The sequence below is a fragment of the Bos taurus genome, chromosome 23, assembly GCF_002263795.3.
Source record: "Bos taurus isolate L1 Dominette 01449 registration number 42190680 breed Hereford chromosome 23, ARS-UCD2.0, whole genome shotgun sequence".
Taxonomy (NCBI): Eukaryota; Metazoa; Chordata; class Mammalia; order Artiodactyla; family Bovidae; genus Bos; species Bos taurus.
In genome coordinates, this window is record NC_037350.1 from 29,062,965 (window position 1) to 29,090,417 (window position 27,453).

A 27,453-nucleotide genomic window follows, 5' to 3' on the forward strand; every position below is an offset into this window, starting at 1 on the left:
AGCCTTCACATGCGCCTGCACACACCCATGTACTGCTTCCTCTGCCATCTGACTCTGATGGATGTGGGCTTCACCACAAGTATGGTGCCACCCCTGCTGGCCAACCTGTGCAGCTGGACGCTGGGGTTGGAGTGCAGTGGCTGCCTGGAACAGCTGTGTGCATCGCTGGCGCTGGGCTCTGCTGAGTGCGTCCTCCCAGTGATGATGGCTCTGGACTGCATTTTCATCCTGTTACTTCCATCCGCCATCATCCTGATCTCTTATGGCACCGTGTCCCATGCTGTATTCGGCATGAGGACCGGAGGCTGTCTCAGGAAAGCGGTGGGCACCTGAGGGTCTCACCTGAGAGTTGTCTGCATGTTCCATTCATCCACCATCTACCCCTACCTACAACCCACTCACAGCTACAACCAACATTGGGCAAGTTCATTTCTCTTTTCTACACTGTAGTCACACCCACTCTCAACCCACTCCTCTCCACCCTAAGGAATAATGAAGTGAAGGGGGGCAGTGAGGAATTCCTGAGGGGTCAGGCGAGAGGGCAAGATGCACAGTGAGTCAATCAGGGAGGGAAGGAGGGGAGTGTTACCCCAGAGCCCAAGGATGGGAACGTCCTTTGGAAAGTCAGTCAGTTTAGCCTTCAGGCTGTTCATTTCTCCATGAGAATCTGCAGGATCTGTCCTTAAAGAGCCCATGGTTAATGGGAAGGTCCTTTCCTCTCATCAGGAAAGGGTCATGTGCTATAAGTAAAAAACCCCACATCCTTTATCTGTGCAGGTTTAGCGAGGGGGAAATGGCCCTTGGGCTTTCTCCTAAGCTGATAAAAAAAAAATGATTTTTGGAGGACTTTTGGGGGGATAACGTATCCCTCAGTCAAGAGACCAAATTCTGGTAAGAGATGCATGACGATCCCAGTCTGATGGAAAACACCATGGAAGATGCCATGGTGTCTGATATCAGAAAAATTCCAAGTGACAATAAAATAGACTCTACCCTGAAGGAGACTCCATTCAAAAAAAAAATCAGTGCAACTGAATGTCTACCTTTCCAGTTAAATAGTACCCACCCCAGAGTACACCACTCATAATTGTAATGAGCAATACCTATGAGTGTGCCTTGTGCTGAGTGGGGTTACGTTCAGAAACACTTCTGCAGGAAGTGGTTCTTGAGACAGTTATAAAGAAGGGAAGAGACTAGTGTGGGAGAGGGTGGACATATTTCAGGCTGAGAGAAAAACATAATGTTATCAGGAGGGAGACATGAGGTGGTGACATGGAGGAGGAAAGGAAGGGAATGAGACGGAGGAGGCTGAGAGGAAAAAGTTCCACTATGCAGACTTTGGACAGAGTGTTGGGGTCAACCCAGAAACCGATCCCCACCCCCTTAACTCAACCCAGAGAAGACCTGCTAGAGCCTAAGGCAGGCAGGACAGAGACTGCTCCCCAATACCCCACCTTTCTGAAAGTGTTCCCACCTATAGCACATCTATTCCCAAAGACCCCCATGAGAGGCATAAAATCTCTAGATCCCTAAGGTGAGTATCTTGCCATGATTGCCATCATCCCCAGAAATAGGAACCATTTACATGGATGTGACCTAAGAAATGCTTGGTCAGGAGGTATTTTTATTGACTCTCCAATAGCAAAAGTGAAAGTAAATTCAGGAGACCATGCAAGAGCCAGGACTTGTACTTGGACTCTCCATTGCCTAAAAGAATATGCTAATTATCTCTGTAACAGAACAAAGTTGTAAATTCCATTATGTTTATCGGGATATGATCACAGTCCTATTGATAAATGTCCACTGTTTATCTAGTCATGTGACACATGAATCATGGGTTAACTTTGATCGTATCTCTCTTTTACCTCGTCCAGAGTAGTTTCAAGGAATCTGGGGAGGTGGGTTTCAGCAAGAACACTCAGGGTATATAAGGTTTTCACAAAAACTGGTTGGGGTCCTTGGCTAAGAGGAGACTCTGCCTTGGGCCCGCCAGTGTAATAAACTGCACTCCAGTATCTGCATTGTCCTTCTGAGTGAGTTTGTTTCCCAGAATGTGTGGCTACAACAGTCCCACATACCCTATCAGTGGACCCTGCAAGGTCTCAATGCAAGAGGACTCAGGAGCCCAATGACCAGGTCCTCTTCACAGAAACTTTCTTCACATTGGGTAGGTATCTATGCCCATCTCCTTCCCTTCCAGATATCTTCCTTGCCACCCCATCTCCCCAGCACTGTCCCTCATGTACCCCTGAGAGTTCCACCATGTCTCAGAGGTTCTCTCTCTTTCCCCTCTGCAGTATAGAATCCTAACTTATGAAACTGGTGGCAGCCATCTCTGCACTCAAGATAGTAAAAACAGGAGAGAGAGCAAAGGAGCTGGCCTCCCATTTATAGAAGCGGCTAAGTTGGAAATCCCCTGCCTGCCTGCTGTTTGTATCAGGCTTTCCTGGACCCTTTGTTCTTGCAAGTGCTTTCACTTTCTCTACAGAGGCTTCTGTAAGCAGAAATGTCACCTAATCAAGCATGTCTCCTTTCAGTCAATCCATTGCCCTTCTTGTTCTTAATGTGACATGACCCTTTTGTGTTGGAAATTGTTGTGTGCTTAACCACCCATCACTCCCAATCCTGACTTCTATGTAGTCCTGGACCCTCAGTGGCTGGAAGAATTTGAACACTTGGTGATCCTCTCCAGTGCTTTTAATAACCCTAGATAGCATATTGAAAAGCAGAGACATTACTTTGCCAACAAAGGTTCGTCTAGTCAAGGCTATGGTTTTTCCTGTGGTCATGTATGGATGTGAGAGTTGGACTGTGAAGAAGGCTGAGCGCCGAAGAATTGATGCTTTTGAACTGTGGTGTTGGAGAAGACTCTTGAGAGTCCCTTGGATTGCAAGGAGATCCAACCAGTCCATTCTGAAGGAGGTCAGCCCTGGGATTTCTTTGGAAGGAATGATGCTAAAGGTGAAACTCCAGTAGTTTGGCCACCTTATGCGAAGAGTTGACTCATTGGAAAAGACTCTGATGCTGGGAGGGATTGGGGGCAAGAGGAGAAGGGGACGACAGAGGATGAGATGGCTGGATGGCATCACTGACTCGATGCATATGAGTTTGGGTGAACTCCAGGAGTTGGTGATGGACAGGGAGGCCTGGTGTGCTGCGATTCATGGGATCGCAAAGAGTCAGACACGACTGAGCGACTGATCTGATCTGATCTGACTGGCCCATGACCCCTCCTCCTCCTGCCAGTATTTAGGGGTCTTTCTGAGAGGAAGAGTGCCCTGGACATGACAGTGAGAGTTGCTGTGGGTGATGTGACCAGGAGCAGCCTGTTCACACCAGCCTGACAGAATGTGTAAAATACACTGGGAGAAGCAGACATAAGACACATAAACCTGCACTGAGAAGAGACATGATTCCAGTCCAGGGATGCCACTTGCTGAATTAACTTGGGCAAATCTGTTCATCTCCCAAGATGTTGGTTTTCTGTTCTATAAATGACATGATTGGAGAGAAGTCCTAAGGGTCTTCAGGCTCAAGAAACTTTCTTTATATACTGTCCCTTACAAAGAATTTTAGATTCCCGATTCTTGAGCTTCCTAGCACTCTTCCTCTCCTGTGGAGAACCTGCAAACGAAATCCACTACCTGAGAACTATCCAGAACTACCAGTCAAACGCTGACTCTCACCTTCTAGATGTCAAAACAATCACACATCCACTCTCACACCATAGTTCCACTACTTCTTGGCCTTTCCTCCTGGAGACTCACTAGTGTCATCTCACACGTTCCTAAGGTGCTTCTTACTCTGTGCCTCTTTGGATTGGATCAGGATGACAAGGGAGTACATAAGCTGTGTGTTCTCCTGGAATTTTTTTTCCTTACCCCGATCTCCTAACTTCCCAGATTAATCTCTGCCCTCTTCCTAAGGCTCAGGATGTTTCTACACCCTCCTCTCCCCTTTTCTGAGAGTGATTACTAAAAGTTCCTCCTAAAGTTCAATGTAAAAAGTCTTCAGAAATGCCAGGTATTCATCTTTGTTTGCTGTGTTTCAGTGACCCTTTAGTGCACCTTCACTCCCTGACAGGTTTCAAATGATCCCATTTTACTTCCAGCTCTTTCCATCCTGGAGAATATGATTTTACAGAAGTGCCTGTGTAATGAAAGTAATGGGAGCTGAGAACTCATTCCAATACTTTAAAAACCTTAACATAAATCATGTTCTCCTCTTTGAAGCTCTCATTAGGAGAGAATCAATTTGGAAAACCTAATACTTATTTAAGCATATTTCATGCATGTGTGGGGAAAAACATATATTCTGAAATACACAGAATAAGTATGAAGGGGGAAGAATGCCTGATGGAATCAAGTGCAGGATTAAAGTTGCAGGACATAAAATTAACACACAGAAATCCCTTGCATTCCTATACACTAACAGTGAGAAAACAGAGAAATTAAGGAAACAATACCATTCACCACTGCAATGAAAAGAATAAAATACATATGAATATATCTACCTAAAGAAACAAAAGACACATATATAGAAAACTATAAAACACTGATGAAAGAAATCAAAAAGGACACAAATAGATGGAGAAATATACCATGTTCATGGATTGGAAATATTAATATAGTGAAAATGAGTATACTATCCAGTAATCCTTAGATTCAATGCAATCCCTATCAAGCTACCAACGGCATTTTTCAGAGAACTAGAACAAATAATTTCACAATTTGTATGGAAGTACAAAACACCTCAAATAGCCAAAGGAATCTTGAGAAAGAAGAATGGAATTGGAGGAATCAACCTGCCTGACTTCAGGCTGTACTACAAAGCTACAATCATCAAGACAGTATGGTACTGGCACAAAGACAGAAACATAGATCAATGGAACAAAATAGAAAGCCCAGAGATAAATCCACACACCTATGGACACCTTATCTTTGCCTAATAAGGCAAGAATATACAATGGAGAAAAGACAATGTCTTTAACAACTGGTGCTGGGAAAACTGGTCAACCACTTGTAAAAGAATGAAACTAGAACACTTTTTAACACCATACACAAAAATAAAATCAAAATGGATTATAGATCTAAATGTAAGACCAGAAACTATAAAACTCCTAGAGGAAAACATAGGCAAAACACTCTCCAACATAGATCATGGCAGGATCCTCTATAACCCACCTCCCAGAGTAATGGAAATAAAATAAAAAATAAACAAGTGAGACCTAATTAAACTTAAAAGTTTTTGCACAAGGAAGGAAACCATAAGCAAGGTGAAAAGACATCCTTCAGAATGGGATAAAAAAATAGCAACTGAAGCAACTGACAAAGAATTAATCTCAAAAATATACAAGCAACTCTTGTAGCTCAATTCCAGAAAAATAAATGACCCAATCAAAAAATGGGCCGAAGAACTAAACAGGCATTTCTCCAAAGAAGACATACAGATGGCTAACAAACACATGAAAAGTTGCTCAACATCACTCATTATCAGAGAAATGCAAATCAAAACCACAGTGAGGTACCATCTCACAGTGGCCAGAATGGCTGCTATCCAAAAGTCTACAAACAATAAATGCTGGAGAGGGTGTGGAGAAAAGGGAACCTGCTTATACTGTTGGTAGGAATGCAAACTAGTACTGCTACTATGGAGAACAGTGTGGAGATTCCTTAAAAAACTGGAAATAGAACTGCCATATGACCCAGCAATCCCACTGCTGGGCATACACACCGAGGAAACCAGGATTGAAACAGACATATGTATCACAATGTTCATTGCAGCACTGTTTATAATAGCCAGGACATGGAAGCCACCTGGATATCCATCAGCAGATGAATGCATAAGAAAGCAGTGGTACATATACACAATGGGATATTACTCAGCCATTAAAAAGAATACATTTGAATCAGTTCTAATGAGGTGGATGAAACTGGAGCCTATTATACAGAGTGAAGTAAGTCAGAAAAAAATACACCAATACGGTATACTAATGCATGTATATGGAACTTAGAAAGATGGTAACGATAACCCTATATGTGAGACAGCAAAGAGACACAGATGTAAAGAACATCTTTTGGACTCAGCGGGAGAAGGTGAGGGTGGGATGATTTGACAGAATAGCATTGAAACATGTATATTATCAGATGTGAAACAGATTGCCATACCAGGTTCGCTGCATGGGACAGAGTGCTCAGGGCTGATGTACTGGGATGACCCAGAGGGATGAGATGGGGAGGGAAGTGGGAGGGAGGTTCAGGATGGGGAACACATGTACACCCATGGCTGATTCATGGCAATGTATGGCAAAACCACTACAAAACAACAACAACAACAAAGTACTGGGAGCCGAGAACTCATTCGAGTACTTTAAAAGCCTTACCATAAATCATGTTCTCCTCTTTGAAGCTCTCACGAGAGAGAGAATCAAGTTTGAAAACCTAATACTTATTTAAGTGTATTTCATGTGTGTGTGGAAAGACATACATTCTGAAACACACAGAATAAGTATGAAGGGGGAAGAATATCTGATGGAATCGAGTGGAAACCTTACCTGCCTTTCCTCCCTTCAGATAGTTCTCCAGGTTCCTATTGTCCCTGAGTTTAGAAGACAAGATTATGACCTTGGGCTGAAGCACAGCAGCAAAGGGCTTCCCCTGACCCTCCCTGAGTTCACTGTTCAATAGGATCGGGGAATTCTGAATCCTCACCGGTGTCCAGGCAGAAAAACTCAGATCAGGTTGAGGTTGATCTGGAAAGAGAAAGTCCTGCAGCAGGACAGGGACTAGGAATGGGCCCGGAGAGATTTAAAGTTTATCTGTCTGAACTAGTGTGTGTCTGTGTAATCACAGAACTAGGTGATTTGACTTTTTATAACTCTACATCTCTAGAACCATGGGTCTATAAGCCTGAATGTCATCTCTTGCATTTATTCATCTCCAGTATGACTATAAAATCATCAAATCACTGGACCAAGGTGGTTCTGTTAGGTGGAACCCAGGTCTGCTGACTTATGTTTTTTCCTGTTACACATGTGCCCATCTGTGTTCCTCATGATTGTCATACTAGATGGTAAACAGGAGTGGCGTGGACATTGGACACAGCCTGGAAGAGAGACTCACCACAGATTAAAATTCAGCATTCAGCAGTATATTGGCTGTATTAATGGAGGTAGAGCACATCAAACAAAAGGGTGACAGTTCTGATCTACCCATTTTTAGTTATACTAACCTGGAGCATTGCATCTATTTTTAGGCATTTTTTTACATGCTTCCAAAGAAGGGGGTCAGGAGGCTCAAAAAAGAAATTTGTCTTCAAATATCTGAAGGGCTATCATGTGAGAGGAAGTTTAGGTTTCTACTTTCTACTTTGGCTCCTAGGAATACACCAGAAACAGGGAAGCAGCACAAGTGTATTGGTTCAGAAATCAAACAGGTCTGAGTACATGTCCAAAGGACCACTCAGTGGCTATGACCTTTGGACGCTTTATCTTATAGAGCTCAAGTATGTTCATCTTTAGGAGGGAGATTCTATCTTCCTCATCGAATTTTATGGTAAATACATCAACTAGGGTATCCTTATACATGGTTGTTTCCTAAACTAAGGATTCAGATCTGTAAATGAGCTCCCATGGACACCTAAACATGTGTATGCTGCCATCCATTTCCCCTCTGCACTCCCCATCCCTTTGCTTGTAAGGGATACATCACCCTTGTGTGTCATCCTTCCAAACCTTCTGCGAGTTTGCCCTTTAGGGCAACCACAGCACAGAGAAGCTCTTCCTCCTGTTGGGCTGTTCCGACGGGCCCTGCCTGCAGCCTGTCCTCTTTGCCCTCATCCTCCTCTGCTACCTCCTGACTCTAAGGGGCAACTTGGCGCTGGTGCTGCTGGCAGTGCACGACCATGTACTGCTTCCTCTGCCACCTGGCCCTGGTGGATGTGGGCTTCACCACAAGTGTGGTGCCTCTCCTGCTGGCCATCCTGCACAATCCGGTGCTGAGTCTGGAGCCGGTGGGTGCCTGGTGCAGCTGTGCGCATCGCTGGCTCTGGGCTCAGCTGAGTGTGTCCCCCAGGCAGTGATGGCTCTGGATCATGTGGCTGCTCGTGCCCTCTGCCGTGATCCTGGCCTACCTGGCAGCACGGCCCATGTTGTTGTGGCATGAGGGCCAGAGGCAGCCTCAGGAAAGTGGTGGGCACCTGTGGGTCCCACCTGAAAGCCATCTGACTGTTCTGTGGATCCCTCCTCTACAGCTACCTGCAACCCATGCACAGCTACAACCAGTGGCAGGCAAGTTCATTTCTCTTTTCTACACTGTCACACATCCACCCTCATCCCACTCCTCTCCACCCTCAGGAATAAGGAAGAGAAGGAGGCAGCGAGGAGGTTCCTGAGGGATTTGGGGAGAGGGCAAGAGCACAGTGAGTCAGTCAGGGAAGGAAGGAGGGGAATGTTACCCAGGGCCCAAGGATGGGAATGTCCGGTGTAAAGACTAGACTTCAGGCTGTTCATTTCTCTATGAGGATCTGCAAGATTTGTCCTTAAGGAGCCCATGGTTAATGGGGAGGTCTCTTCCTCCCATCAGGAAAGGTTCATGTGCTGTAGGTAAAACCCCCATGTCTTTTATCTGTGCAAGTTTAGTGAGGGAGCATTGGCCCTTGAGCTTTCTCCTAATCTGATGAAAAAAAAACTTTGATTTTGGGAGGATCTTTCCCATCTTCGGGGGTATTATATCTCCCAGTTAATAGCTCATTTGCTGGTAAGAGATGATGAATATCCCAGTCTAGTGAAAGAGACCATGGAAGACCCCATGGTGTCTGACATCAGACATCCCTAAGTGACAATCAGATCATACTCAGCCCTGTAGGAGATTCCATCCAAAAAAAAGAAAAGCTCTGGTCTCTCATCGCAGGGCATCAGTACAACCAAACGCCCTCCTACCAAGTTAAGTAGTGCCCAGCCCAGAGCACTTGACTCATCGTTGTAATGAGCAACATGTATAAGTGTGCTTTGTGCTGAGTGGGGTTACGTTCATAAACGCTTCTACCAGAGGTGGTTCTTGAGACAGTTATAAAGAAGAGGAGACTAGTGGGAAAGAGGGTGGACATGTTTCAGGCTGTGAGAAAACATACAGGTGATCACGAGGGAGAAATGAGATGGAGGAAGAAAGGAAGGGAAGGAGATGGAGGACACGGAGAGGGACAAGCTCCACTAGCCAGACTGTGGGCAGAGTGTCGGGGTCAACCCAGAAATCAACCCCTACCCCCAGCACAGAAGTCCTGGCAGAGCCTCAGGCAGGCAGGCCAGAGACTGCTCTCTCACTCATTCACTTTTCTGGAAGTTTGTTCCCACCTAAAGTACATCTATTCCCAAGGAGCCCCCACTGGAGGCATAAAATTTCTAGATCCCCAAGGTGAATATCTTGCCATGACCACCATCATCCCCAGAAATAAGAGTGGTTTAATTGGGTGTGGGAAACAGAGTAAGAAGGGCCATGGTGCCAAGTTTCACTTCATAACAAACAGCTTTAAATAAGGAGAGGGGAAGTAATTTAATTTTTCTAAATTATTTATTAACATTATGTCACAGTAAATAAATCACTTCATAATAAGTCATTTCACTATTGTCTACAGGCAGAGTGTCAGTTTGACTCAATGATTATTGAGTCATATGAGAGAAGAAACACTGAGCTAAATATAGATGAAACACAGTAATTAGAAGAACATCGATCACAATCTATCTTGTTGACTGGGAAAGGAAATAGGAGTTTTTCTATGAATCGGACAGAACCAAGACAGGATGCAGCTGCAACTGTCTTTGAATGTCATCTCTAATAGGCCTTCAAATTCTAATATGTTCTAACATATCAAATATATGCAATTTTGCCAATTATTCAATCACACTAGAATTAAAGAATCAATTGGTTATAAATATTCTAGTCTTCCACCTCAATTCACCCCAAATCTTTTGCTTCTCCTATCACTCCATCTGCAGGATGGTCACCCACCAATGCAGGGGTATGTCAGGAAGAGCAAATGGCCCTTTTTGATGCCATAATCTCCCATGATCTTCCCGTCTTCCAGTTTCTTTCCATTGCAGTTCACAATCTGATTCTTAGGGGGTATAGCGGTCTTCATCTTGATCATCTCCTTCACCTGGGTCACTGAGCTGGACCTTCGCACCTGGAGCTCATGCCTCTGTCCCCCCTCACCAGGCTCCACCAAAACCAAGGGCAGCTCCTCATCACTGGGCTTCACCACCTTCAGGGTGAGGTGGATGGACTTCTCCTTGTCGATGCCATACGATGACAGAGTTCTCTTTGGCTTTAGGGTCTTCGAGCCCAGCTGCAGGACCTGATCCGGCACAGGAACCTTGGTCCTAGAGCGGACACGTTCATTGATCTTATTCACTCTGTCTCCCGGATGGGCAGGGAAGGTCATTGGTTTCCATTTCTCAGAATGGACAGTCACCTGGACAAAAAAAGGCCAAGAGACAGTTGCCTAGATTTCCTGCCCTCTTCTACACCCCTTGTTCCCCCTCCTTTATTGCTCCCACCCTTCACTGCCAGTCTGGTGCTCCAGATCCTTTACAACAAGCTGTGTCCTTCCCTTGTTTCAAACGTCTCTTTTGAAATTATCAGGTTCTAATGCAAGAAAACCAGTCTGATTCTTTTGTAACCACACTTCTTATCCTTCCCCAAAATGTTATCAATGACTTCCCACCTAATTTACCTGTCTCCTATCCAGGTAAAAGTTGTCAGATGTTAAAAACAAAACATCTAAAAATATACGCCAGAGTTTATAAACACCTTTCAAAGAGAATTTCGCAGACTTCACATTCTCATGGAATACTCATAGGGCTGTCCTCCATGACGTGACTATTTTAGATGAAAACCCTGTTTAGGAAACATCTTCTCTGTACTATTTGTACTTTTTTTTGGTAACAATAATTCATTTTTTATAGTGTCCCTATTTTCAGTATCACTTGGCCATATGTATTTCCTATGTTTTCCTATCCATCCATTATAGAATATGATCTCTTCCTTTTATCAAATTGGGGCTCCACTCACAGAAAGTAGGGACTACATCTGAGTCTTACTTCAGTAATCTCAACAAAGGGAATCTCATTCCTGCGCTCTTGCTGGAAAGTCTCAGAAGACTTCTTTCAGGCTTCATTCAAAAATATCTTTCCAGTCCAGATGCCACAGAGATTTCTTCACTGAACTCTCACTCTTCTGTGCTAAGCATTGCCCTCATTCCAGGTCCTCTTTGTAGAGAATATAGTCTCACATAAGGTAATGTAACAGGGCATTAACAACTTAAAATAAGTGAATTCTGTCAACCTCTCTTTTAAGAAAAGAAGAAAGCTTAAGTTTAATTGCCCTGGAGGCCTAAACAGGGTAAAAGAGAAAGGGATCAAGACAATATTTTCAGTTTCAAGCTTGCCAGCCCTGCTGAGCACAAAGCCCACTCCTGCTTCCTACCAAGTATCCCTAAGTGTGAACAGTGCAAGGTCTCGATGTAAGAGAACTCAGGAGCCCAAGAACTCTTATAGAAACTTTCTTCACATTCAGTAGGTATTGATGCCCATCTCCTCCCCTTCCAGATGTCTTCCCAGCAACACTCATCCCCCTCTTCATCTCCCAGAACTGTCCCTCATCTATTCCTGAGTCTCTCCCATGATTCAGAGGTCTTCTCCCTTCCCCCACCCCTGGTATCAAATCTCAACTCACAAGGAGGGTGGCAGGCATGTCTTCAATCAGAGGTGCAGAATCAGGAGACAGAGCAAAGGACCGGGCCTCCAGTTTAAATAAGCAGCCGAACGGGAAATACCCTGCCTGACTGCTGTATTTATTAAGCTTCCCCGTACCCTTTGCTCTTGCATGGTATGCTGAATTTACTTTCACTTTTGCTACTGGGGAGTCAATAAACAAAAATACCTCCCGACCAAGCACTTCTCAGGTCAGCCAATCCATTTGCCCTCCTTGTTCCAAACATGGGATGGTCTTTCTCTGTTGAGAATTTTTCCCTGATTAATCACCCACCACTCCCAATCCTGACTTGTGACTTCCAGCCTGCAGCTCTGACCCTCACTGGCTTGAAGATCTTTAACACTGGTGATCCTCCCCTTAGCTTTTAAGAGCCCCCTTGCCATTAGTCAGAGAACTTCCTTAGAACAGGGGTACCCGGGAGAGAACAGTGAGAGTTGCCATGTGTGATGTGACCAGGAGCAGCCTGTTAACCCCAGCTTAGCAGAATGTGAAAAGCTGGCCTACAGAAAACATGGGATAAATAACCCTGGACTGAGAAGAGCCATGAGTTCCAGTCCCAGGGCTGACACTCAATTAACCTGGGCAAATCTGTTCACCTCCCTGGATGCTGGCTTTCTGGTCTATAAAATGAGATGATTGGAGAGAATTTCTAAGTGTATTCCAGGCTCAGAAAATTTTGTTTATAAATATCCTTTACAAAGAACTCTAGATTGCTGGGTCTTGAGCTTTCTAGCACTTCCTACGGTGTCTACAAACCAAACCTACTACTTGAGAGCAACCCAAATCCAGCAGTCAAAAGCTGACTACTGCCTTCCACATGGAAAACAATCACACATCCCTTTCACACAAAGTGCCTCTATTTCCTCACCTTTACTCCTGGATACTCACTAGAAGCTATTTGCTTCCCGGCTCTTCAGATTTGGATTAGGATAAAAAGGGAATACATAACTGTGTGTGCTCAGGGAATTTTCTTGATATCTCCTCCTAACATTCCAAATTAATTGCTGTCTTTGTGCAAAGTCTCAGGTCCATGCCTGCTAAGTCACTTCAGTTGTGTCTGACTCATTGCGACCTCATGGATTGCAGGCTGCTCTGTCCATGGGATTCTCCAGGCAAGAATATTGGAGTGGTTTGCTGTGCCCTCCTCCAAGGGATCTTCCTGACCAGGCATCAAACCCGCATCTCTTGTGTCCCTGCATTGGCAGGCGGGTTCTTTACCACTAGCGCCTCCTGGGAATCCCCCAAACCCACTTTAAGAAAAACATTTATTGAAAGTGCTTTAAATGTTTTCAGAATGAACGATCTATAAAAAGGCCAAGTTGTCATCTTTGTTTACTGTGCTTTCAGTGATCGTTTACCATACCTTCACTCACTGAGAAATATCAAATGATCCCATTTATCCCAGGGATTTCCATCCTGAAGAACTTGGCTTTACACAAGTGCCTACACAGAGTAATGGGATCCAAGAGCTCACTCCAATATATCAATAAGTTTAACACAAATTATGTTTTCCTATTTGAAGCTCTTATCAGACAGTTAATAAAATTGGAAAAACGAATTGCTATTTAAATTATTTTGTGGGATAGACATACTTTTCTAAACTCATAGGGAGTGTTTGAAGGGGAAAGAACGCCTGATGGAATAACTTGGAGACCTTGATCTTCTATTCTCCCTTCAGATATCTCACTATGTTTTCTATTTAGAAAACATTATTAAGACCTCTAACTCCTCCACTGTCCAATAGGATATGGGGACTCTGAAACATCACCAGTGGCCAGGCAGAAAATGTCTGAGAGTGATAGAGAAAGTGAAACCCCTGCAGTAGGACAAGGGTGGAGGATGGGTCTGGAGAGAGAAAGGGAAAGCTGCACAAAGCAGACTTGAGGGAAGTGTTTTCAGTTTTCAAATTTTATTTGTACCTTAGGTCTTCATGTCATTTCTGGAAAGGGAACAGGGGGAGTAGATGGTTAAAACTTCTCATAATTAAATCTCTCTCTTCTCATAACCTTTCTCTCACCCTGAGGCATACAGGATCTTAGTTCTCTGGACCAGGGATTGAACCCATGCCCCCTGCAGTGGGAGAGTGGAGTCTTAGCCATTGGACCTCCAGGGAAGTCTAGCCTACACCATCTTGGTGCCAAATCTGCATTCTCTGGGGAGGCAGGGAACTTTAGTCAGAATCTCCTGGTGGGAGAGCCCAGGAATGACATTTCCCAGGGATGATATTTGTTTGTTGATACCCCTTGGATCTGTGCCTGCAGCTGGCCCTGAGCTGCAGATCTGTAGGTCTAGCTGCTTCCATGCATGGTTCCCTGGACTCCCTGCATGTTTTGAACATGCCAAGGTCTCTCTGTCACCGGGTCACTGAGCATGACTTTCTGTCCACTGTATTCCCAACACTGTGAATTTACAATAATATGCAAGGTAAGCAGCATCTCCTCCAGGAAAACCTTCTTGACTCTCTTCCATCCTGTTCTGGGTTACATGCCCATCTTCTGTTCTTTTATACTTCCTCTGCAAACCTCTCAGAGGCCATTTCTCCAGCCATAAGTTCACCTGCTTACTTGTGCTTTACCCTCACTCAACAGTAGGAGTCTCAGATCAGATCAGATTAGATCAGTAGCTCAGTCGTGTCCGACTCTTTGTGACCCCATGAATTGCAGCACGCCAGTCCTCCCTGTCCATCACCAACTCCTCATGAGTTCACTGAGACTCATGTCCATCGAGTCAGTGATGCCATCCAGCCATCTCATCCTCTGTCGTCCCCTTCTCCTCCTTCCCCTAATCCCTCCCAGCATCAGAGTCTTTTCCAATGAGTCAACTCTTCGCATGAGGTGGCCAAAGTACTGGAGTTTCAGCTTTAGCATCATTCCTTCCAAAGAACACGCAGGGCTGATCTCCTTCAGAATGGACTGGTTGGATCTCCTTGCAGTCCAAGGGACTCTCAAGAGTCTTCTCCAACACCACACTTCAAAAGCATCAATTCTTCAGCGCTCAGCTTTCTTCACAGTCCAACTCTCACATCCATACATGACCACTGGAAAAACCATAGCCTTGACTAGACGAACCTTTGTTGGCAAAGTAATGTCTCTGCTTTTAAATATGCTGTCTAGGTTGGTCATAACTCTCCTTCCAAGGAGTAAGCGTCTTTTAATTTCATGGCTGTAGTCACCATCTGCAGTGATTTTGGAACCCAGAAAAATAAAGTCTGACACTGTTTCCACTGTTTCCCCATCTAGTTCCCATGAAGTGATGGGACCGGATGCCATGATCTTCGTTTTCTGAATGTTGAGCTTTAAGCCAACTTTTTCACTCTCCTTTTTCACTTTCATCAAGAGGCTTTTGAGTTCCTCTTCACATTCTGCCATAAGGGTGGTGTCATCTGCATATCTGAGGTTATTGATATTTCTCCCGGCAATCTTGATGCCAGCTTGTGTTTCTTCCAATCCAGCGTTTCTCATGATGTACTCTGCATATAAGTTAAATGAACAGGGTGACAATATACAGCCTTGATGTACTCCTTTTCCTATTTGGAACCAGTCTGCTGTTCCATGTCCAGTTCTAACTGGCGCTTCCTGACCCGAATACAAATTTCTCAAGAGGCAGGTCAGGTGGTCTGGTGTTCCCATCTCTTTCAGAATTTCCCACAGTTTATTGTGATCCACACAGTCAAAGGCTTTGGCATAGTCAATAAAGCAGAAATAGATGTTTTTCTGGAACTCTCTTGCTTTTTCCATGATCCAGCGGATGTTGGCAATTTGATCTCTGGTTCCTCTGCCTTTTCTAAAACCAGCTTGAACATCAGGAAGTTCATGGTTCACATATTGCTGAAGCCTGGCTTGGAGAATTTTGAGCATTATTTTACTAGCATGTGAGATGAGTGCAATTGTGCGGTAGTTTGAGCATTCTTTGGCATTGCCTTTCTTTGGGATTGGAATGAAAACTGACCTTTTCCAGTCCTGTGGCCACTGCTGAGTTTTCCAAATTTGCTGGCATATTGAGTGCAGCACTTTCACAGCATCATCTTTCAGGATTTGGAATAGCTCAACTGGAATTCTATCACCTCCACTAGCTTTGTTTGTAGTGATGCTTCCTAAGGCCCACTTGACTTCACATTCCATGATGTCTGGCTCTAGGTCAGTGATCACACCATCGTGATTATCTGGGTTGTGAAGATCTTTTTTGTACAGTTCTTCTGTGTATTCTTGCCATCTCTTCTTAATGTCTTCTGCTTCTGTTAGGTCCATACCATTTCTGTCCTTTATCAAGCTCATCTTTGCATAAAATGTTCCTTTGGTATCTCTGATTTTCTTGAAGAGATCTCTAGTCTTTCCCATTTTGTTGTTTTCCTCTATTTCTTTGCATTGATCGCTGAAGAAGGCTTTCTTATCTCTTCTTGCTATTCTTTGGAACTCTGCATTCAGATGTTTGTATCTTTCCTTTTCTCCTTTGCTTTTTTCTTCTCTTCTTTTCACAGCTATTTGTAAGGCCTCCCCAGTAGGAGTCTAGGAGGTCATAATTGTGTCTCATTTTTGGCTGTGCCATGCAGCTTATGAGATCATAGTTCCCTGACCAGGGATCAAACCTGTGCCCCCCTGCATTGGAAACAGCGCATTTTAATGTCTGGACCACCAGGGAAGTCCTTCATAAATTGTGTCTTAATTGTCTTGTGTTTTTAGCACTCCTCAGGCATGCTGTCTGGCACTTTAAACAATAAATATTTAGTAAGTGCATGAATGAATTATTAAATGAATAAATAAGAATAAAAAGTGAGAAATAACATTTTGTGAGTATTATTATATTTCAGAAACTGCACAAGGTATTATTAAATGGTACCTCATTAAGATTTTAGCATTCTAGTGAGGTAAGTGTTAGTAATTTTGTTGGTAAGCAGGAGTCCTATTAGTAGTAGCTGGTAAGCAAGGGTCAAATACAAACCTCTATTTCTACACTCCTTGTCTTCTCCTGTTTCCTCTTTCAGTGGAAAGAAAAGAGGCGTGTGTACACGTGTGTGCTTTTTTATTATAGCAAAGATACAAGTTGAGGGAAGGAATAGAGAGATAAAGGAAAGCTGAGGATGCAAGGAGCCTTAGGATGAATGAGAGCAAGAAGGGTTTGGTGGAGTGGGGTCTATACATAGGCAGGAGCATCCCTGAGTGGTGCGCCCTGCCTGGAAGAACATATATGCCTCCACTGGGCAGAAGGGACCAAAGAGTTCATGAGTGCAGGACTCAGAGCCTGGAGGAAGACAGCACCCTGGTGCAAAGGTAGAGGAGAATTGCTTCTCAGGACTATAAGTGGAAAAAGACAACACTGCGAAACAATTACACAGAGCAGTAAAGAAACTGCCCGCTGGAGCTGGGGATTTCCTGCTTAGACAGGATCTGGATTCTGAGAAACTGTCCTTTCAAGGAAGGAAAATAACAAATCTGGACTTGGATCTCTCTTTCCCTCTTCCCTTCTTATATGAAATTTCCTCCCAGCCCAAGTCCAGGGGGAGGGCTCTCCTAAGTGCCCCAGTGTCCTTTTGCTGACCACAGGTTTTTCTTGGGAACTGATTCCTCTTTGCTTTTTACTGCAGTGTCCATCTGACATTTTCCCATCTGTCACAATAAACTTTTTCAGAGGCAAATAAAAATCTCTTTTCTTTTGCTCCTCTAACAAATCTGGAAAACCAGTCAAGGTCAAAGATCATGCTGTGGAGATTTTGGCAGGTTTTAAAACAAATGTCTCAGATATCCAGAGCCGCCCAGCATGGTCCTAGCTGGCCGGGTGATCTAGGGCTCATCACTTCCCCACTGGGACTCCCTGGAGAAGATGCCTCTTTCCCATCTCTTTCATAAATGCCCATGAAAGAAGTTGTAAAACTGGGATCAGCAATATTGCTTCAGAAATGCCAAGCAAACTCTACAAAAATGCACCTGTGAGTTCTTATATAATGATGGTTAGGGGGAAAGTCTGTCCACTTTCAAGAAGGACCATTTGGAAAATATCTGCCAAATTCCAAAATGGACATGCCAAACTAAAACAACCCAAATATTTTTCAGTAATGGGGAAATAGATAACTGAACTGTAGAACAGCATCAGCAATAAACATGGATGGATGATACCTGCAAGCAACGATATGGATGGACATGCCACATACCAATTGAATGAAAGAAAACAAGGTCAAGGAGACTACAGAAAGTATGATACTATTCATAACTCTTCAAACCAAGCAAAACTACACAGAGAGACAGAGAACGGGATAAGCTACTTTGAAATTCAGAGTGTATTTGTTTTTTAAATAAATAAAGCCCAATCTAAATGCTGATAGGAGTTACTTAAAGAGTTTCAACAGGGAATGAGGCATTTAAGAGCCCTCTGATAGCTCATCCTGTTATATTTGGAGTCTAAAGTTTGACTTTGGGAACTCAATGTTTGGTGACACAATGTATTGAATGTAACTAATGTATGTTTTGTGTTAGTCGCTCAGTTGTATTCAACTCTTTGTGACCCCATGGACTGTAGCCCGCCAGACTCCTCTGTTCATGAGATTCTCCAGGCATGAATACTGGAGTGGGCTGCCATTTCCTTCTCCATAATGTGTGTTCTCTTATTAATTAATTAAGAGATTAACATATATTCACTCTCTTAAAGGTACAATAATGTTATGACCTGGGCTTCCCTGGTGGCTCAGTTGGTGAAGAAATCTGCCAGCAATGTAGGAGACCTGGGTTTGATCCTGGGGTTGGGAAGATCCCCTGGAGAAGGGATCTTCTCTCCAGTATTCACCTGGAGAATTCCATTGAGTGTATAGTCCATGGGATTGCAAAGAGTCGGACACTATTGAGTGACTTTCACTTACTCAGTCACTCAGTATTATGACTTAAAACATAAATGGTTCTAAAAGGAAATAAATATAAACAAAACTGAACAATCAGTGTTTAGGACCATATATGTATGCTTTTAAGCTGTCATAAAAATTTGAAAACCATGTTGATTATGACAAAATTATGCTTTAGAGTTTACATATATTACATTTATTCATTTGTGGTACCAAATTTGGTGACAAAAATATAATTTTTTAAAAAACTCATATACATATCCTAAATCCAACAATTCCACTTTAGGAATTTATTCTATTAATATACTCATATATGTATTAAATAAGATATATACCAATGCAAGTATATAGTCATGTGGTATTATTTGTAATTAAAAATAGAAACAACATTTATCAATAAGGAACTAAAAAAAAAATAAATGGGAAAAAATGACCTCAGATGATTCAAAAAATGATGAGTTATAAGGGGATTTTGTTGCATCAGATGAAGATTAAACAATGTCCTAAATGGCTCTTCAAAACTTCAGATTCTAGAATTTGTGCTTCTTACCCTGTAGTCCAACACAGAGAATAAAATAAAAGAATCTGAAAATTTACAACAAAGAGAATAGTCTGCATTAGATTGCTTCTCCTGTCAATAATAATTATAAATTCTCTGAAAATAAAAAATATTAAAAAAACAGCACATAAAGTCAGAGGGAGTGATCAAAAGCAAGGAGAAACTAGAGGACATTTGACCCTTGAAAAAAGAGAGTTATTCTGCATGAAATTAAGGAGAAATCCCAGGAAAGAGGAAACTGCAAAAGGACAACCCCCCCGCTATCCCCAAACTACATACTTATGAAAGAGAAATTCAGTCAAAAGTATTCCTTTGTTAATACTTTCTGGATACATAACAGAATATTGAGAAATACTGCAATAGTCCAAACAAAATAGGCTCTCAATAACTGATTGCTGAATTAATGAAAACTAATTAATTAATCCATATTTCACATTAGTTTCTTTTGTCTTCACTTGGTAAGTCTGAGATTCCAGTGTGAGTCTCCATCTGTCTTCTGCACATTCACGCCTTCCCCCCTCCCACTGGACCACATTTGACCAGGAAGAGCAGGGGAAGAGAAGGAGCTGCTGGGTGGTGATGTGCTGGGAAAGAGGCTGAGTGAGTGACGAATCATCCACCTGGTATGACCTGACAAGCACCCAGGGTGAGTTATTATAAAACAGGTGAGAACACATGTTCAGACAGCCCTCTAGGTCTGGACAGGAATTGGCTGTAGTTACCACAGCTCCCCAGTGAACTTACTCCTTCTGGGCTCCTCTGAACACTCAGGGCTTCAAAGAAGTCAGGACCTATTCATGGTTCAGTGAGCCTTTCAGAAGTGAACTGGTGATCATATCCTGAGATTTTTGAATCATGTCCCTTAAGTACTGCCAACTTATGTGTCTTATTGAATACACTCATAGGCTGTAGATCTTCTGATTTTTAATTATCTGTACAAATGTTTCCATTTGTATCCAATTCAGTAGCTTCTATATGTTTCTGTCTGCTCTGCTAAGTGATGTCCAACTCTTTGTGACCCTGTGGACTCTAAGCTCCTCTGTCCATGGGATTTTCTAGGCAAGAGGTACTGGAGTGTGTTGGCATTTCCTCCTCCAGGGGATCTTCCCAACCCAGGGATTGAACCTGTATTTCCTTCATTGCAGGCAGATTCTTTACCTGCTGAACCATCAGGGAAGCCCCTCTATGTTTCTAAAATAACCTCCATTTTTCTCTTTAATCATTTGGTTCCCTGGTGTAACTCTTCCTATCTTAATGCACAACATACATTAGCTCATTTCCACATAGTAAATTGGCAAATATTTCATATTAATATTGTTCTCTCTGCCGTGTTTCAAACCTCTTGGAAGAATTCTCTGATACCCACACCACCCACACACTCGTACACTTTATTCTTTCATTCTCTATGCCTTTGGCCTCGTACTTGCCCCAAACTCAGTTGTGCAGTGGCTACTTATGTTGAAATTGTGTCTCTGACCATCTTGATCTGCTTCAGACACTTTGAGGTTGTGATTGAGTGATCTCATGCTGGAGTTTGTCCTCGAGTATCTAATAGATAACTGTCCACACAGACTGAGTACATTCGGAATGTTAGTCCTAAGTGAAGTGAAAGTGAAATTGCTCAGTTGTGTCCGACTCTTTGCGACCCCATGGACAGTAGCCTGCACCAGGCTTCTCCGTCCATGGGATTTTCTAGGCAAGAGTACTGGAGTGGGTTGCCATTTCCTTCTCCAGGGAGAAGAGGCTTTAGTCCTAAAGTCTCTGTTAAACCATTTATTCAACAAATCAGGTTTCATGAAAACATATTGTTTACACAGCTTCATTTAATTCTCTATTGTATTTCCCCTACAGTCTGTCTAGAAAGGATTTTCTTATATGGGAACATTAGGGCCTCTGAGCAGAGGGAGTTGATAAACAGGCAAGAAGAGTAGAGGTTTTTTGGTTCCACTAAGAGAAAGAAGATGAAGGTGGTGTATGGTTAGGCCACTCAAGATGGGTGCTCTCTTGCTCTATCTGTTCACTCCTGCTGACCAGTTCCTGCCTTACCTCACCCTACTCACAGGACTGACCTTCCCCCTCTTAGTCATAGAGCTTAATCAGTAACTATCTCCATGCTGGCCCCAGGCTCCAGCAGTCATTGTTCTTATCTTTGGGTCAGGTCAAAACAGTTTCACTATGCTAGTTTATCAGAGAAAAACATCTGATCCTTGACAGGCTTAATGGAGGGGTTAACCTGCCTCCTGAGAAATCTGTATGCAGGTCAAGAAGCAACAGTTAGAACTGGACATGGAATAACAGAATGGTTCCAAACAGGGGAAGGAATATGTCAAGGTTGTATATTGTCACCCTGTTTATTTAACTTATATGCATGAGAAACACTGGGCTGGAAGAAGCACAAGCTGGAATCAAGATTGTCAGGAGAAATATAAAAAACCTCAGATATGCAGATGACACCACTCTAATGGCAGAAAGTGAAGAGGAACTAAAAAGCCTCTTGATGAAAGTGAAAGAGGAGAGTGAAAAAGTTGGCTTAAAACTCAACATTTAGAAAACTAATCACATGGCATCTGGTCCCATCACTTCATGGCAAATAGATGGGGAAACAGTGGAAACAGTGACAGCCTTTATTTTGGGGGGCTCTAAACTCAGTGCAGATGGTAACTGCAGCCATGAAATTAAAAGACACTTGCTCCTTGGAAGAAAAGTTATGACCAACCTAGACAGCATATTAAAAAGCAGAGACATGACTTTGCCAACAAAGGTCCATCTAGTCAAAGTTATGGTTTTTCCAGTAGTCATGTATGGATGTGAAAGTTGGACTATAAGAAAGCTGAGAGCCAAAGAATTGATGCTTTTGAACTGTGGTGTTGGAGAAGACTCTTGAGAGTCTCTTGAACAGCAAGGAGATCCAACCAGTCCATCCTAAAGGAAATCAGCCTTGAATATTCATTGGAAGGACTGATGAAAAGAACTGACTCATTGGAAAAGACCCTGATGCTGAGAAAGATCGAAGACGGGAGGAGAAGGGGGTGACAGAGGATGAGATGGTTGGATGGCATCACCAACTCCATGGACATGAGTTTGAGTAAACTCCAGGAGTTGGTGATGGACAGGGAGGTCTGCATGCTGCAGTCCATGGGGTCACAAAGAGCTGGACATGACTGAGCGACTGAACTAAACTGACCTGATGAGAGGTGTGCTCCTCTGCTTGTTTCCCTGGTAACAGATGGGCCAACCAGAAGTCAATTCCCCCTTTAACTGGTAACCTTCCCTCATTCCTACCCCCACAGCTAATGTCTGCTCTCTGCCTTATGCTCTGTGGGCGTCACTCCAGGACCTTTCTCTATCCAATAAACTGATATTCAGTAAATCATTGATGTCTCTGTCACTGTTCTGGGCTCTTTCTTCAGACTTAAGGCTGGGTGATTACAGGGCTTGAGAAACTTCATGGTGTAGCCTAATAGGTAATCATGAAAAACATGTATTACAAATGTTTGAAAAGTGGAATTAGGCTTAGCATTCATTGTAGGGCAAGATTAGAATTATTAAATAAAATGGGAGATCTACATTGAAATTATGATAAGGCTGGTAAAGGAGGCCAAGAAGACAAGAAGATTGGACTAATAGATGGCTGAAATGAAGATTAGGATTAAAATAGAGTTAATGCTGCTGTTCTTTGCTGATGCCAGAGTAAATGTTGAATCCAAGCCATTTTGTGTTGGGACTGGAATGGAAGTGGAAGTGTTAGTCAGTAAGTCGTGTCCAACTCTTTGTGACCCCATGGACTGTAGCCTGCCAGGCTCCTCTGTCCATGAAATTCTCCAGGCAAGAATACTGGAGTGCCATTCCCTTCTTCAGGGGATTTTCCTGACCTAGCGATTGAACCTGGGCTCCACATTGCAGGTGGATTCTTTACCATCTGAGCCACCAAACCTAGGCTTTTCCTTTTTCTTATTTTATCAGCACATACCTGAGAGAATTTGGTATTGTTGCCATTGCCATGGGAAAGCTGGGAGACGGTATCTGTGAGATTAGGACCCCAAAACCCTTTACATATTCTTCGGAGACATTCACTCACTCATTCTTTTATAGAACTAATTAGGGGCCAACTTAGCGCAACTTCCTGGTCCTTGCTTCTAGGACTCTGAAGTCCAGTGCAGGAACTGAGGAGCATACACCATGTACCAAAACTTCCTCCAGGAGGCTATTGTTTCTTGTTTCCATGGGATGCTTTGGAGCATATTGTAAACTCTTATTCAAGGGGAGCAAACCAACTAAACACTTTTTTTAGATTGGGATGACTTCCTCAAAGTTAAAAAAAACTTATTTGGTTGCACTGGGTCTCAGTTGAAGCATACAAGATCTTTTAGTTGTAGCATGTGAACACTTAAGGCATGGGCATGTGGGGTCTAGTTCTCTAATCAGGCATGGAACCCAGGCGTGGAAGCATGGTCAGAGAAGTCCCCAATTTCCTCAAAGTTTACTGAGAGCTTGAGAATTCTCACCTGGGCTAGGGAGACACTATTTGTATCCAACTGTAGGATGAAGATCATGAAAACTTAACCCAGTCCTCTTGGGTCCAAAGCTCTGACATTGTTAAGCTATTACTAAATTCTGGGTCTTAGTTTCTGCATCTGATAAAGGATATTACATGTTTCATAGTATTGTAATAGCGATTAAAAGAGCCAATGTGTGTGAACTACTTTAAATGGTACCTGGGATATCATCAGATCAGATCAGTCGCTCAGTCGTGTCCAACTCTTTGCGACCCCATGAATCGCAGCATGCCAGGCCTCCCTGTCCATCACCAACTCCTGGAGTTCACTCAGACTCACGTCCATCGAGTCAGTGATGCCATCCAGCCATCTCATCCTCTGTCGTCCCCTTCTCCTCCTGCCCCCAATCCCTCCCAGAATCAGAGTCTTTTCCAATGAGTCAACTCTTTGCATGAGGTGGCCAAAGTACTGGAGTTTCAGCTTTAGCATCATTCCTTCCAAAGAAATCCCAGGGCTGATCTCCTTCAGAATGGACTGGTTGGATTTCCTTGCAGTCCAAGGGACTCTCAAGAGTCTTCTCCAACACCACAGTTCAAAAGCATCAATTCTTTGGTGCTCAGCCTTCTTCACAACTTCACCAACTCTCACATCCATACATGACCACAGGAAAAACCATAGCCTTGACTAGACGAACACCCACTATTTAATACGTAATAATAACAATACGATCATTATCATCTTTCTGAGGAAGAGTAAAGGACTGATGACCCTGGACAGGTCTTAGGTCAGGAGTCTGAGATGCCAGATGTAATACCACATATTGCCATTAGTAGTGTTAGTCACTCAGTCGTGTCCGACTGACTCTTTGCGACTCCATGAATTGTAGCCCTCCAGGCTTTTCTTTCCATAGGATTCTCCAGGCAAGAATACTGGAGTGGTTTGCCATTCCCTTCTCCAGAGAATCTTCCCAACCCAAGGATAGAACCCCGGTCTCCTGCTTTGTAGGCAGATTCTTTACCATCCGAACTACAGGGAAGATCCATTAGATGGCACCAATCCCTCCTTGTCAAAACTGTTCACCAGCATAAACATTTTGATGTCTCCCTCTCTGTCTTAGTGGTTGGTCTGTCATCTGTGGGTGCCAGAGAAGAGGAGGCAGTAGAACTGAAGAAATTAAGGTTTCTCCTAAGCCTCTGTTCTGACTTCCAGCCCAAGTATATGGAAAACAACTGCCTGTAATTGTGAAGCTGCCAGATGGAAGTCATAGGGCCTGGGATTTAGTCCTAACACTGTGTGTCCTTGGGTGCATCTTGGAACCCCCTGGGCTTCACCTCCCTGTCTCCTTGATGTAAAATAGAATGAGATAGCAAAATAGACACATAGGGAAGTGGAAAAACCTTAAGGGAGAACTAAAGAAACTACAGTAGAAATTAGAAGTGGAGGTGAAGAAATAGTGACAATGTGACAAGGAGGTGAGCTAAAATAGAAATGATAAAGTTGGGGAGATCAACATTTTGTGTGAAGCACAAAATATTAAATTTGATTCATATGTTTCATATAGGGCTACATAAGTCCACTTAACACATTTTCAATTTTTGTTTCTCTTTGTGTGTGTCTCTCTGTGTCACACACACACTTGCATGCACACACACATAGGGGCTGTCATCCATTTCTGAGGCATCTCTCTGTGTCACACACCCACACTCACACTTGCATGAACACAGAGGGGGCTGCCATTCATTTCTGTGGTATGATGGATGTGAGGAGAGCAGAGTTGTGTGGACACAGACTTCCTGGCAAAACCACTGAGAAGCTGTTCTTGCTTTTCCAGCACATCAGGCAGCATTCCCTTGGCTCTCTCTGGAGTCCACAGCCTTTCCCAGTAACCTCCTGAGCGCGCTCTTTACCTCCTTGTTCCTCAGGGTGTATATGAGAGGATTAAGTAAAGGAGTGCCCACTGCATAGAAGAGACCAAAGAACTTGCCTCTCTTCTGGGCGTAGGGATTTTTGGGCTGGAGGTAGACAGCAATGCCCGAGCTGTAGAAAAGAGTGACCACAATGAGGTGGGAGGAGCAAGTCCCCAGAGCCTTCCTCCATGCTACCGCCGAGTTAATCCTCAGCACTGCCTGGGCAATGGCACCGTAAGAAACCAGGATGAGGCTGAGTGGCACAACCAAGATGAAGACACTGGCAACAGCCATCTGGATATCACTGTAGGTGGTGTCTCCACAGGAGAGGTGAATTAGAGCTGGGACCTCACACACAAAATCATCCACTCGCCGGTGGTGGCAGAAAGGCAGACGGAGGGTCGGTGGTGTCTGGACCACTGACTCCACCAGCCCAATGACCCAGGCCATGGCCGCCAGCTGCCAGCACAGGCGGGGGTGGATGATGGTGGCATAGTGGAGGGGCTGGCAGACAGCCACATAACGGTCAAAGGCCATCACGGTCAGGAGGACACACTCCGTGGTCCCCAGGAACAGGAAGATGAAGAGCTGGACAGAGCAGCCAAGGAAGCTGATGGTCTTCCTTGGGCCCCAGAGGTGGACCAGCATCTGCGGGACACAGCTTGTGGTGAAGCAGAGGTCCAGGAAGGAGAGGTTGGAGAGGAAAAAGTACATCGGGGAGTGGAGCCTGGGGTCCAGCATGGACAGCAGGATGATGAGTGTGTTGCCCACCAGAGTCAGGAGGTAAGAGATTGAGACAACCATGAAGAGGATTCTTTCAAGCCCTGGGTGTTCAGAGAAGCCCAGAAGGAGGAAGTCCACTGGGAAGCTGTGGTTGACCATGGCCTGTTCTTGTCCAGACCTAGAGGGATGAGGGCTGTCTGAGCTGTGTGTTCCCACCTGTCTTATAATAACTCACCTTGGGCACTTGTCAGGTCATACCAGGTGGGCGTTTTTCTTCTGTCGTCACTCACTCAGCCTCTTTCCCAGCACATCACCATCCAGCAGCTCCTTCTCTTCTCCTGCTCCTCCTGGTCAAATGTGGTCCAGTGAGAGTGAGGAAGCTGTGAATGTGCAGAAGACAGACGGAGACTCACACTGGTCTCAGATTCACTGGTTCAGTTTAAAGGGGGCTGGTGTAAAGCATGGATTAATTAGTTCACCCAACATGCATTTACGGAGTGCTGCTATTTTCAGAGCACTATTCTAAGTGTTGTCTTTTTCCTTATATATTTGTTGGAAGAAATAGCAAGGTATATACTTTGAATACATTTTCTGATTGTAAATGATGTCTGTAGATTTGATCATTTCTCTATTGTTCTGATGAATTTTTAGAGCTACTTATTTATACTCCCTGGATTTTATGCTTGTTTATTTGCGAAGCAGCTTATCAGAGATGGAATGTTTATCTATGAGACAGGTTTTCCCTTTGTGTCTAATGACAGATCAGTTTGCTTGCCTGAGTCACAGAACCAACATTCCTGCTTGGCAAGCTGGTCCACATGCTCAGTCTCTGCCTTGGGAAGCCTACAGGCAGGAGGTGAGGTGGTCCCGTGCACACTAAAATCATGGAGGAGATCTCAGGAACACTGTCAAAGACTCCAAGATAAAAGTCAGGAATACCAACACACTGAGTGAATTAGAGAAAAAGTCAGAAAGATGAAGGACCAACACACTGAGTGAATTAGAGAAAAAGTCAGAAAGATGAAGGACCAACTTGGGTAGGTGTAACAGGGAAAGCTTCCTAGAGGAGGTAACTGGATTAAAAAAAATAAATAGGGAAGTACTGGGGTATAGAAGGTCAGCTCAGGAATGGGGTGGAGGCTGCAGCCACTCTGGCAGTTGAGAGACAAGGACT

At 43.8% G+C, this 27,453-nt stretch overlaps 3 protein-coding genes across 7 annotated transcripts in view; all 3 read right to left on the minus strand.

Moving 5' to 3' along the window:
- Window positions 1-6,620, minus strand: part of LOC786987 (uncharacterized) — a 55,973-nt gene extending 49,353 nt beyond the window's left edge. Inside the window, exon 1 of the mRNA XM_059880635.1 lies at window positions 6,554-6,620. The gene's annotated coding sequence lies outside the window, so the exon portion shown is untranslated. The remainder of the gene's footprint in view (window positions 1-6,553) is intronic.
- Window positions 6,621-9,547: 2,927 nt separating this feature from the next.
- On the minus strand, window positions 9,548-11,820 carry LOC504548 (ubiquitin D). The gene is made up of 2 exons (XM_002697377.4): window positions 11,730-11,820; window positions 9,548-10,467 (listed from the first exon to the last, which is right to left on the minus strand). Exons 1-2 carry the CDS (start codon window positions 11,745-11,747, stop codon window positions 9,997-9,999), a joined length of 489 nt encoding a protein of 162 aa, XP_002697423.2. The 5' UTR covers window positions 11,748-11,820; the 3' UTR covers window positions 9,548-9,996.
- A 6,201-nt stretch (window positions 11,821-18,021) lies between these two features.
- The window catches only part of OR2H1D (olfactory receptor family 2 subfamily H member 1D), a 43,452-nt gene continuing 34,020 nt past the window's right edge, over window positions 18,022-27,453 (minus strand). For 4 of the 5 annotated variants that reach the window (XM_059880253.1, XM_059880252.1, XM_024983834.2 and 1 more), the window contains one exon: window positions 18,022-26,659. In XM_059880253.1, coding sequence (XP_059736236.1) covers window positions 25,485-26,438 — 954 coding nt within the window. In that variant the 5' untranslated portion in view covers window positions 26,439-26,659 and the 3' untranslated portion in view covers window positions 18,022-25,484. Of the gene's footprint in view, window positions 26,660-27,453 lie in introns of those variants that run through there. The other variant, NM_001389776.1, reaches the window with a different exon arrangement.